We start from the raw sequence: 13,572 nt of genomic DNA, 5'->3' as shown, positions 1-13,572 counted from the left end.
GAATCTGATGAGATATTTGCGATAACAGTGTAAGGATATTACTAATACAGATGACTGAAGTTCTGATATTGCCAAATACAAATGTTGTGACTCAAGGACATGAGTCTATGTCCTCTGTAGAAATTCCCAGTCTAAAAACTCTACTCTTTAACAAGTGAATAAGGTTTAAATCCATGTGTGTCACTGCTTCCCGCATATGAGATTTGCTTTGTGTCGTGATTTATTTCCACGGATTGGACACGCCGTGACCAGAACAGCAGTTATAACACTGAAGACAAAAAAAAGAAAAAAAAGTTCAGTGGGAGGGGTACAAAAGTCAATCTGCACCGCCCAGACATATGAAAAAGTTTGGAAAGTCCACGCATAGTCACTTTGCTGAATGCAGCCACATCCTCAACGTGGATTACACAGCCTCGCTCTATCATTCAAGGCAGGCATCTACCTAAAAAGTAAGTTTTGACAGAGACTTTTGATTCAGTTCTCGGTGTGGTGTCTTCCCTGAATGCCTCGAAGGCGGCAGCCGATATTTTTCCTTGACTTTTGACCGGTCTGTTTAATGTCTTTTTCAAAGCGATTAGTCGGGGTCAAATAACGGCAGATTATGCCCTGAGGACGTTAGATTAAGAAAGCAAAGAACTGCGGACTGAAAGGGATATCTACCTGCAATCCTTCTGCAGCTAAAAAAAAAATCCATAATTGTCCAATCAGACTCGTGTTGCTCTCTCACAATCAAAGCGCACTTTGAATGTTCATTTTCTCCTCCAGTGCAGTGTCCAAGGAAACAACGAGACGTTCTGTTTTCCTTTAGAATACGTAAACAGTTTACACAGGCTCTTCCTTTCCCTCTATATGAATTATATAACGAGAGCAGTCTCCTTCTTATCTGATCCCGGCATTGTGAAATTATTTAAGGAAAGCGATGCAGTTGTGCTTCCTGAAAACAGTCAACCCGAAGTTTAGTGACCACCAGATAACCTCTGGGTTCCGATCATGTAGCATGAAATACGGACTGAAATATTGGGAGATTGTCTCATGAGTAAACGGTTAACTTGCTCTGTGAATGGCCTGCGTGGTTTCTTTCTTGTGAAGCTAAATGGAGAATTTTTTTTTTTACATGAAAAGCCATTTTGAAAATCTTACAATCATCGTTCATTGTGCACATTAACCACTATTTGTGGTCGACTAGCAGGAGAGAATGGGCTATATTTGGGTTGTAACTCTTCCATGACAGTTTTGACACAATAGAACATCTGGTCTGATCCTTATCATCCTTCACGTTTCCTCACTGGATCCTGTTTTTTTTTTCTCCTGACCTTTCCATCTTTTAAAACTGAACTTGTCTGCTCTCTCGCTGCCGCAGTCATTGCCGATCTGCCACCAAACAAGACCACTTCAACCACTCTACAAGCATCTCCACCCCCCCAGAGACTGAGGTTCAGCTTTTACCAGAAAACTTTAGGAGATGGAGGGTTACGTGACACGGTCTGCCCTGCTTTTGTGCATCACCATTGCAGCCTCGGGTAAGTCTATCACTTCTTGTGAATTGTTTTAGATCTGAAGTTAGTCGCTTACCGGCTAAAGTGTGCATTTATTGAAAGTGTATAACCTCAGACTACAGACCACAGGCCAAAGGATTTAGAAGATTTCGAAACTCCAGGGGACAGTTCTGTCAAGCTAAAGTTCAAAGGTAGATATGATTCATTCCCAAGACATAAAAAGAGCATAAGGTGCTCCCATGGATGTTCTTGTATCTGCAGAGAGGTTATGCACAGAATCATTGAAATCTCAGAGTAATTGTTTTAAACTGAAAGATTATGTATTCGCAATACTTATGTGCAATAGAAAAATTATCATGAGATTGCAAGTTCAAAATAAGCAAGGCTCGGCTCCTGAGACATCAAATCAGCTGGGGAAGCATCTGTTTGTGTAGTTTTTGTCATGTTTTGGTGGTTAAAGAACATTTTATTTGAACTTAGGTGCAAGAAACAAGAAAAGATGTGGATGCTGCTAAAATTCATGTGACTGCCCCTCTGTTGCCCCCTGCCCATTTGCTACATGTGGCTGGCTGCCCGTAACAGATTTAAACCTTTAATCCCTACAAGGTGGTAAACGGATCAGAAACCCTCCCTGTCCCCCCGGCCACGATCCAGCCACACTCTCACCAGTGCTCTGCAGTGCTGCTACAGGGTGTTTGCAAGCCCACTTTCTGCAGCACCATGGCATGCGTTGAGTCCATGTGGCCTCATGTTATTCAGTTAATAAAACAGGACTTGAAAAAAAGGGATTTGTCTGTATTTTACACACATGTATTGGTTGTTCCGTTTTAGATCCACCGATCTGATCTCAGAAACATCAGTTTCAGTACGTTAGTTAGAAATACCCCCTGCCAGGTTATATTTATATAAGAAGTAGTTTGAGGGATTAACTGTCGTTTTCAAAACTGCCAGTGTTACATTATTTAGCTTAGACAAACTGCACTGTGCTAAATTCTGACATGTCGAATGAGTGAATAACTGCATCCTCTTTCTGTTACATGCAAGCTGGTTGCAAATGTAAAACGTGTAAAATGTTTAACATTTACTGTCACCAAAATGAACTTGCCTGCCTTCATTTTTACCGGCTTTGCTTGAAGGTGAAACAATCGCCTCAGCTCCAAATACCATTTTCTTCTACACTCAAGGTCTGCAAACATGCACCGGAAAAAATAAAGTGGCATTTTCAACTTGCATTTTTGAAAAAGGCTTAATGGCCCTGGCAAGCATACACCGCTGTTAAGATATTGTGCCAGAAAAACAAGCCTGTTTACCAAATCAGGCTTCATTACTGACCTACTCTTTGATAAATCACAATATTGCCTGAAGTACTAAGCATCTTCTCAGCAGCGGTGCTGATGGCAGGGATACAGAGGTATATTTTGGCCAACTGGCAGACCTGTAGAAAATTGTCTTTTTTTTTCTGCTGGTGGAGTCTGCAAGGAGCTGTTTAGCTCAGCCTTAATTGCCTCTGTGAGACATAGTTCTGTATATACCGTACTATCAGTTTTTTGTCTTTCTTAAACGAGGCTCCAAGGATTCTTGTTTTCTCTTCTTAGTTGTGCATCTGCAACAGCAGCTTCAGGCGAAGATCCAGAGGGAGCTGTGACACTGTTCTTAGATTGCAGCACACACTGACCCTGTATGCAGAGTGTTTGAAGCATTAACCTAAACAACAAGTTGTTGTTTTTTTTTTATCTTACTGTGTAATAGTCATTTTACAGTCAGATATTGTTAAATATGATTTGCCATTTTCTCTGACATTGTTTCTCGGGCTGAGGTCTACATTTCTTTGAATAAGTTAGGCACAGGCATGAGGTGTGACATACTACAGCACACAGAATGCTCTTTAAGGAAACTAATTTGCACATTTCCAGATTGATGCCGAATATGGAGATGATGAAAAAAAATACCTAATGTTGTTTGAGGTCTGTTTATTCGATGGATTCCTGGTCACCTGCAAGCGACTGTAGGAGGAGACATGATGTGAAAGCTTCTCAAAGAAAGTAAGCACAGAAAAAGTAACAGTAAATCAAAAATAGCCTCCAGGCCAACACAAATCCCATGACACACTTGGCCAAAGCAGTGGTATATTGCGTTTTGCTTGAGTTCAGTCCTGCTTTTCTAATCATTTTTTCATTTTTTTCTAAGCTTTTACTTTTTTTTTTGTGTGTGTCAGCAGCTCGTTGACATCAGACTTCTAAAATCTTTGGTTTGAATGTCCTTGAACCATTAAACTCGCACTGAAAATTTCCCAAATGCTCCATTGACAGATTTGTTGCATAGCTAGTGGATCTAAAAGATTCATAATTTGCATACATAACAGATATATAACAAGTGACCCATGATGACGTCTAAGTCTGAGAATTATAATCGGAGTTCGAAATACTGTTATAAAGCATTGATTTACATTAAGACAGAACAGAATGGAGCTGTCCTTATCAGCTTATCAATTCACTGTTGAGTTGTTTCAATTCCAAAAATGTATTTGATTATCAATTACCAAAATTGGTAGAGTCTATAGTTGATCTGATTTGCTGGATGGCTAAAAATGTATTTGGGTAAAACAATGTAAGTGTGTCTATCTTGTTCAACAAAGTAGACTGTAGTTCTGTCGTTTTAACACTGGCTTTCTGTTTGCCTTTCTTCAGCTATGGGCAAAGGAATCCCAGAACAAATTTATTCCAACACTACAATTTGTCAAACTGATACATTTGGTAGTGAGTTCTTGTTTTCATCAGCTCTGGGTTATCTATAAATAAACCCCAGCCTATGTCTTTAAAACCTATAAAACATCAACCTGTCTTTCATTTTACACCGTGATTACTGAAAGTCTCTTTGTGCTTGGATCATTCGGGCCTTTCTCTCTGGTTTGCAGCTCATATGAATTCTCTGTGCAGACTTCTGTCAGGCTCCAATGAAACAGACAACACCAGGCAGGTCTTAGTTTCACAATGCTGCCTCCCTGTGCTGTCAGTTGTGTTAAAAATGTTGCTGTTTTTTTTTGATGGTCTTACATGGTCCAGCCTACAGGTCAGCCTATCTCTGAGCGCCAGTGGTGCCACAGTTTATCTGATTGTCTTCAGCCATTTAACTGGAGATATTTGTTTGTAAAGATAAGACCATTCATTGGTGGAATTTATTCCTGCTTCATGTTGGTCCAGTTGAATCCTTCCTTTTAAAGAGCCTATTTTATGCATGTTTAAGAGTACATAATAATAATTATCATAATTGTTTTTTTTAGGACATACAAGGAAGGATTAAAATGTTATAATCTTGAATAAATGCCTAATTTTATTCTCATAATCTACATTGCTACAGTCCCTTTTGTTACCCTTTTGTTCTGACTCAACTGTACCGTTTTTTCGTCTCTTTAAGGCCTCTCTGCCGAAAGTCCCAGTATAATCAGACCAGGCAATTGATTAGTCAGAAATAGCAAAGAGAATGCAGGTGTCCATTCTTCATTTTGAGGGGTGCCATTTAAGCCACTGGATAGATGTTATTCAAATATGTTGCATGGTGATGGCACCAAATCAAGAAAGAAAAGACTTGACTAAAGTGTGGCATCTCAGACAGTTCAGAACCTCTACATATAATAACTCACTTTAGTGTGGCCTTTGTGCTTGCAGAAAGGTCTCAAAACTATACATACTCCAAAGATTATGTGACACAGCAAGGAAAGGCAAACATCTGAATAGCAACTGAGTAGTTTTGAAGCATTTAGTCAGGACGATGGAGTACCTTTCCCGATTAACATGGTTCTTTTGTAGCCTTAGGGAATAAAAAGGGACTATTCTAAATGTAAGCAGAAGTGCTTATACCCAGTTAGTTTGTTGGGTGAAATATCAACCCCATGCTTTGTCTGTAACGTCAGTGCAATTGCCCTTCAAGACTTTTAAAATAAAGCATTTAAACGGAACATATTTTCTTCTTGGTAACATTGCCGGGTATTACGTATATCTGTCTAACCAGCTGCTTATTCCGTGGGAGGCAGTCGTATGCTACCTCCTTAGAAGTCGATTTTCAGATTATGTTTTTCAGACCAAGCACAATAATCGCTATCACATAAGCTGTGGCAGTTGGACACATTAACAATTATCTACGTGTCTGACTGAAGTCTTTGTGATTTTTATCCACTGTGTGTGTGTGGAATTTCCTGGCAGGGAAATAGTGTTGAATATGCCCCCTGCTGCAACAGCCTTCCCAGTGGGATTCAGGCTTCATGATGTTAACAGCCAGACCTCCTGCTGCACGTTTTCCAACCCCCGAGTCTCCCGCCACGGGCTGAGGGAAAAGAACAAAAGTGATTAGCGAGCTGCCGGAGAAAGAGGGAGAGGCGTCTGAAAATGAATCTTAAAGAGGGACACCAAGCCAGACAGACGGATACACAAACAGAGATAACAGAATTCATAAAGGCTGATTCATGGAGACAGTGAGGGAGTGGGGGGTCAAATCTGTGCGACTGTCAAAGAGCAGATAAGTGGTTCAGAGGAAAGATTTGGGAGAAGAGGAGTAGAAAAAAACCTTGAAATATAAGAAACAGGACAAGTGATAAGAGCGAGAGAAATGGGGCCCGAGTGAAGTTATAAGACAGAAAAAGTGCAAAAATCAAAGTGCAATTAAATGAGACAGTAAAAAGAACACTGACGCAAATAAGAATTTGTTCGCTGTCGGAAATGGGGTGTGACGAATTTCAAAAGAAAGAAAAAAATGACAAAAAGATGACTGAGGTTTCTCAGAAGTCATTCTGTAGTAAAAAAAAAAAAAAAGAGGAAGAGAAGAAAAAAACGTAATGTTATAAATGGCTTTGAGAGTCAAAACAGTCCACTTCCCCTGTTTTACTGTAGTGAGCCAGCTCTGCCTGCAGTCAGACTGGGTGGCAGGGAGACGCGACCACTTGTCGCTGCCTCAGACCGATTTCAATCTCCTACAATGTGATGCCCCTCCCAAATAACAATCCATTTCTGACTGCCTTGCTTTTCCTCTGTTTGAATACAGAAAGCAGTGTGGGGGAGCCTCACTAACACTATGTTCCTCTCCACTGTTTTTCCCACATGATTTTTTTTCTGTTCTTTACTGTTCACTGTTTGACCGGTTATCAAAGCAGTTTGGCATATTAGCGATGCTTTTTGTGGGATCTGAACAGAGATATACCCCCTATGTTTTAAATGTTCTAAAGTGTGGGGGATTCAAACCCCCCCCCCCCCCAAAAAAGAAAGAAAGAATAAGAAAAGCAAAACTGTTATTTCTGTCCTTCATTTCAGCTATCTTGTTTTATTCACCAGTTTTTCTTTTCCAGTCAAACTTGGAAAAGTTTAGTACTTCATAACTGTTTATCGTATAATATGAAATAAATAACAACATTAATCTACTGAAACTCAGCCTTTCTCTGAGTTCACCTGGACTTCATTACGAGGTTACAGTAAAGGTCTTGCACCCTCGGGGTCCAGTGATTTTCATTATTCTGCTGCATGCGCAGTAATGGCTCATTAGTGGTGGGTGAGATAAATACCTCGTCAGCATGGAGACCACTTGTGCCCATGTCAACATATCTGCTGTCTGCAAAGATAAGGCATGGCGTTATATATTCTTATCTGAAGGTCTGTCTGCCCTGTTCAAACCTGGGGTCTATGTAGAAACAGTAAATGTTCCTGTTTACGAGGATGGAATGTCGAAGGAAGACTATCCGTGGCTCTGCTAACTCACCTATGCCTTTGAGTCAAAGGTGCTCAACCAGAACAGGGTGAAGGGAACTTCTGGGAAGGCCTAAGTATTTTACATTATATCTCTTTAATTTCACTAAAACTTAATTCACTTGTGGCTTTATTTCATCATTATGCAGGGCAGAACCAGACCCATTTTAAATGTCAGAATATGAATAAAATGTTCTCAGATGAAATGTTCTAAAATACTTCGAGTCAAGCTTTTGCACGAACAAAGGGCACAATCTCTGTATTTTCTTTTGACCTAAATGAAATCCCGAGAAAACTAATTTGTGGAATCAGAGATTATTATTTTATAAAATGTGCTAACATTTGTTCTGAGTACTTGACAACTTTCCCAGAACAGAAGATTTTCTTTCGAAATAGACATCAGAGATGACTTACGTTTAAGCAGATGTAGAAGATCATTACTTCCTTTCTCTTGGTCAGATCCAATGCTCCCTGCTGACACCAGGTTTAAAAAAATCTGAAAAAGTCATTGCAGAAATGCAAAACTCAGGACTTCTAAATGGAAGGGGATAGGGTTGTAGCTTTTAAAATCTTCAATCCTCACATTCTCTGAGCTATTAGAAAAAGTGTTGTCGAAGCGTGAGGGTAGATGGTCATCCAGCAGCCAGTAAAGATTCTCCCTACATATTATCAGTCAGTGCTGTTCTTCATAAGTTGAAGTCCCTGGTTGAAGCAGTTTGCCTTCAGAATTTTCTTTATATTTTCTTTAATATCCTTTTAGTCAAAGGATAAACAAAATCTGTGGAAGAAACAGCTTGTATTGGACAAGTGGCTCCAACCTAGTAGGTCCCGGTCTAAATCTTGACAATTCCTACCATTAAAAGTTCCACCACCCCCACAAACAGCAGGTGGGGGGAATATTACCTAAATAAATTATTGGGGGAGGGTCATGCTTGCAGTTACAATAAAGGTTTTTAACCCTCTGAGGTCTATGATTACGCTGGTGTGATCAGATCGCATGATGTCATTATGGCTCAGACCCCAGAGGGTTAAATTAAATAAGCAAATTATATCTGGGGTCATATTTGGGACCAGGACAGTCTTTTGTTTTTAGTCCTCGTTGACTTACTATTTTGGTTTAAGCCCTTAAACTACTTGGCTAGCTTTAGGAAAAGATGATGGTGTAGTAACAATGGACCCTTTCCCATCTATTACCTTGTAAGAGAGAACCTTTTTGATTGGGGACCCTGAAAGCAAAATTTCATGTGTATTTATTTCCAAATTCAACATAAGTCAGCATTTTTTAAACATTTTATTACAAGAAGCAGGGTCCCATATGCTCCTAGCTGCTTTGGCTTCACAATTTCATGCTTCACCTGCCACTGATAGACAGACTGAATTTGCGTATGGTCAGGGCGGCAGAAAGTGCAGCCGTGTTGTATAATGGCAGAGTTGTGTTAGGTGGGTAGTTTTCCTGTTGATTCAAATGCAACACTGGTCAGTCTGTATTTACAGAGCTGAAATGTCTCTGATGTCTGTGTTTGTGTGTGTAAGACTAGTGTGACGGGAACATATTCAGTGGATTTAGACTCTGGATTTTTCATTTGCTGGCATTCCTGCGATATATCAGTAAGCAGAATATTGGAACCAAAGAAAGAGCCTTGACACATCATTTTAATCTCAGCTCAAACCCTATAACTACAACATATCCCACAATCGAAGTCTGGATACTTCATCATCTTATCACAGATGCTGTAAGGAATAAATTCACAGTCGTCGAAAAGCTCTCCCTCTTGTACAGACATGTCTATTAGTTAAACAATAAAAACGGAATCATAAAGTTGAAGCTGTCCCATCGATCTCTCTGTAAGATAATACAAAACCTTTCTGTTCTTAGTGCCAGAATAAACTGTGTGGTACTCATTGGAGGTTTTTTAGCCTCAGATGGAACCTTCACTTTCCATAAATATGTTTAGAAAATACGACAGCCTTCATTACTATGCTGCATTCATGTCGGAAAGCATTAATATTTACTGGCAAAAATCAGTCATGAAAAACAAGCTAATCTCTGTTGGCTCTACATGAAGCATATGTTTTGCAAAAGCTACATCAATCTTAAATGATTGGGAGCAGCCACTGTGCGCTGAATCTCTGAAGGCCTCAGTCTGCTTTGGTTGAGCACGGTTTACACGGAACTGGCTAAATTAGTCTGTCTATCTACCAATTAACTCTCAGATGATAAATTGTGTTTTGTTACTGTTCCCTCAGTATACTGGTGGAAAATGTAACCACATAAGTGAATAAAGTAGTAACTGGTGGTGCATAAAATATTATAGATAACATGAGAAAATCGCATATATATATATATATATATATACACACACATATGTATATGTAGGCTGTACCTTTTTTTGGCAGAGGGAAACAAAGAATTTGGAATGACTAAATACTAGCAGCAGACAAGGCATAACGTCGGCCGGTGAACAATGCAGCTGTTGGAGTTGCTGTTCCTCTGGCCGCCGACAACGATGAGACGACGGACGAATGGCTCCCAGAGGTGTAAACATAGCTAGTGTGAAGACAGGCTGTCTCCAGACCAGCTATCACATCCTCAGTTCCTTTCCAGCAAACACTGGAAGCAAGACTTGGCCCACAGACAAAATGTTTAAGCTATTAATCTGACAAGACTAATCTGCATTTTTTTCAAGTTTTTGATAGCATTTCAGGTCTGAGAAGATGGAGGTGAGATGGTCAGGAAGCCTGTGTGTTGCATGGAGTGTGTAATGTGTAGTATGCAGGGGTGAGAGGCCAGGGGACAGTGCAGGCCCCTGCAGAGCACTGATAAGAGTTTGTTTACCTTCCTGTGGATGGTCAGGCCTCAATCTACAGTCGCGGAAACGCCGGGACAATAGGTGTGTGTGTATGTGTGTGTGTACGTGGAGTCAAGAGAGAAACTTTAGCATGCCTTGAAGCTCCCCTTTCCCTCTCCGGCTAACTCCGATAGGACTGTGACCCTCCCTCCGCCTTCCCAATCATGACTCTGTCGCCCGACCCTGGACACAAACAGTTTACTCTATCCCAAGGGACCATGGGAGACAGTTGGTCTTGACGTTGTTTGCTGCCAGGGTTTCCCCTTCTTTTTTTCTTCCCCCTCTCTCACTTTGAAAAGCTGCCATCCAGATGCAATTGTCTCAAGTTTTCCATCATTTTCCATCTGAACTCTTGACAAGTGGCTGATTCTATTTTCAACTTTGACTTACAATTAGAGGGGGACATGAAAAACAGGGCATAAAATGAAACCTGCCCACTTACTTCTCCCGAGATGAGTAAAAGCTCACTGAGCTAGTCATTGAGTTGCAAGAAGTCGATCCATTGAATCTAAATTGACATTTGGTTAAAGGGTGATAGAAAGTTTAAATTCAGCGGCTTGCGTTTGACAGTCGATGCTCAGCATGGCCGACAACAGTGTTACATTCAAGCAGACTGACCCTTGTGAAATTGTAATTTTACAGACAACAAGCCTTTACCTAAAATATAATACATTTACAAATCAGATATAGCTGTGGTGGCCAAAGAAAAAAGATTCTTTGCCAAAAAAGAATCAGTGTTAAAGAGTAACAAAATGCCATTTTTCCATGAAGTGACTTGGTGTATTTGTATGAAGACAGGTTTCTGACTGTTTTCAGGTTACAATCCCTATCACAGCAGTTTACTATAGTTCAGTCAATTAAAAATTCAGCAGAAGCCTGCTTATCGTTAAGATGCTGACACACTTGAATGTGTTCAAAACAAAAAGTACATAAAAATGTAACTGAGCTATTTTGTGGAGACACTTCTGCATTTTCTTCCCCTTTTTCATTTGTTTTCTTGAGCTGGTGGACAGTTAGGAGCCATGATGTACATTTTCAGTAAGCGTGAGAGCTTTCGCACTATCTTAGGCTGTACCATAGAATAGACTGGCTGATGATGGAATGAAGAGGGATGGGAAAATATTGATTGGGATGACCATATTAAATCAAATATCATAATTTGAAAATTGCTTAAACACAAAGTCTTGAAACGTAGGTCTGCTAGTATGTAAATGGAATAGAGCAACAAAAACGTTTTCCTTTGTTCAGTTAGCTCCAAACCACAAGAGGCTTGTTTCTTGCATCTGTTGACTGTTGCCCATTTATGCCAAGAGTGTTTTCGTGGGTTGTTAGCATGAAATAAAGCCTGTGGGAAAATTTCTACTAGGCTTATAAAACTGCCATTGGTGTATAAATTATAAAAAAAAAACACACATCCTGAAGCATTAATTGCAACAAAATTCCAATTAATCTACATTTCTTGTGCATTCACAAAGTCTGTTTGGTGGGGTGGTTCTCCCAAACTTTTTTATGGTAAATTAGTTTAAGTTATGGATTTTAGCAGGACAACTTTTTTTTCTTTTTAAAGGGGAAGTTCGGTTTATTCAAACCTGTACCTTATTTCTGTCATAAAATACGTTCATCTACTCACGGATAACGATTTGGTGAATGTCGGCGTCCATCGGATGCTATTTAGATCACTCAAGATCCTCGTATATCCATATAACGGGAGTGAACAGGGCATTGACAATACAGCCTCTAAATAAGGCATTATCTGTCTTTATGTCACCAATACTTTAAGACGAATGAATGAATGAACGCGTACTATTGCACTGTTAGTTCAGAGCTGCCGTGTTGTTGTTATTGGGGGCTATCGGGGGCTTTCTACACACACTTTCTATTTTATGCAAGAAATAAGGTCCAGGTTTAAAAAAAACAAACTTTCCCTTTAAGGATTAATCACCCCAAAGTATACCAGAAGCAGGTCTGCTAGCCCTCAGTTAATCTGCACTACTATCTTCATAAATATGTGGGTCTCTCCCAGACTGTGAAACTTCACTTAAGAGGTTCAGATTGGCATCATGAATTCCATTCTCATGAAGTGTATTTACATCTGAAAACAATGGTGATAACACTTTGATTCCTTAATGGAAAAGCTGTTAATGGGGTGCAGTTGGTATGACTGGTAGCCTAAAGAATATAGAAATGAACATAAATATTACAAAAATGATAAAATGTCACATAAATCACAGGCTGAAATCTCTAATGGAATGTTTTTTGGAAGTCTTTTGAGCTCTGCTTTGTGAGGCTTTTTTTCTATGTCCATCCATGCCATTCATTTGACTAAGTAAGTATGACAACATCAAATGCAGCACTTTGAACCAAAGATAACAGAGTAGGCTTACAGACAGAAACAAACAAAACAAAGTTAATATGAGTTGATCCTGAGATGTCTTAAAATGGCCACAGTTGCGGTGGTAGCTTAATGGTCTTATGCACAATTGAAGACATGAGGGAAACGGATGTCTGTCATTTGGTGAATCAACCTTCTATCTTCTTCTGGAATGCATTGGAGGTTACAAAAGCAAAAAAGGACAAATCCTGGTAACATTAGGGAACCAGATGGGAATTTGTTTCCCCTCTCATTTGATTTATTGGTTCACAGTTCCTCAGATAAGTGTCATTCTTTCTTGCAAAAATCGGGTTTCACTAAAAGCTGTATTTTACAATCATCTAATTGATTTGTATTGATTTTGGCTGCATACCAAGACCCCTTGTCTTCTTCTAATAAGATTTCAATCAGTTTGCTGCAAGCATTTTAATTTAGTCTGCAGTTATTATAGCAACTAGTGAAAATGTAGTTGCCTAAAGAGTTAAAGCAATCCTTAGATCCAGTTTTTATTCCCATGAATTGAGCCCATTTTCTGTCCTCCCAAATGCTTTTTTACTCACATCGACCCCCAATACTTAATGTTTAAATGGAAATCCCTGACATCCATAAATGCATCTTCTCATGGAATGGGAAATGGAGGGGACTGATATGAGTAGATAAAGATGACAGAGGATAGAATGACTCTTCTATACCTCATTTACCAGCAAACTACTTAGTGGAGTCATTGGCATTTCCGGGGTCAAAGGGGCAAAATGAATGTTCTTCATATCCTATGGTGACTCATTAAAGGAGACTCATGACACATGCATCTACATCCAGTGTGATTTATGCCAAGACCTCTTGCGTGACAGTCATGGACCGTTGACTCTGTCACAATAGAACAGGAGAGAAATAACTTAATGGATGTGGATATTTAGCAACGGACAACGAACTGGAGGCCAGAATAACAGGAAGCCAGCCTTGACCTCTGAGGCAAAAATGGGGAAAGAAAGGGCAAAGCAGCATGGATGATTCTCCATCTTGATTGAAAAGAAATCTGCCGTTATAAATGGTGGAGCATAGTTCCACAAATAACCCACCCCCCCATCAGTCTACTAATTAGTGGGAAATATGTCATTAGTTTGACC

At 39.8% G+C, this 13,572-nt stretch overlaps 1 protein-coding gene across 1 annotated transcript in view; it reads left to right on the top strand.

Moving 5' to 3' along the window:
* The first annotated feature begins 358 nt into the window (after window positions 1-358).
* The window catches only part of eng (endoglin), a 40,180-nt gene continuing 26,966 nt past the window's right edge, over window positions 359-13,572 (top strand). The window contains exons 1-2 of the mRNA XM_075456627.1: window positions 359-449; window positions 1,361-1,520. Coding sequence (XP_075312742.1) covers window positions 1,463-1,520 — 58 coding nt within the window. The 5' untranslated portion in view covers window positions 359-449; window positions 1,361-1,462. The remainder of the gene's footprint in view (window positions 450-1,360; window positions 1,521-13,572) is intronic.

Source organism: Odontesthes bonariensis, chromosome 22, assembly GCF_027942865.1.
Source record: "Odontesthes bonariensis isolate fOdoBon6 chromosome 22, fOdoBon6.hap1, whole genome shotgun sequence".
Lineage (NCBI taxonomy): Eukaryota > Metazoa > Chordata > Actinopteri > Atheriniformes > Atherinopsidae > Odontesthes > Odontesthes bonariensis.
This window is presented reverse-complemented; position numbering and strand designations above follow the sequence as displayed.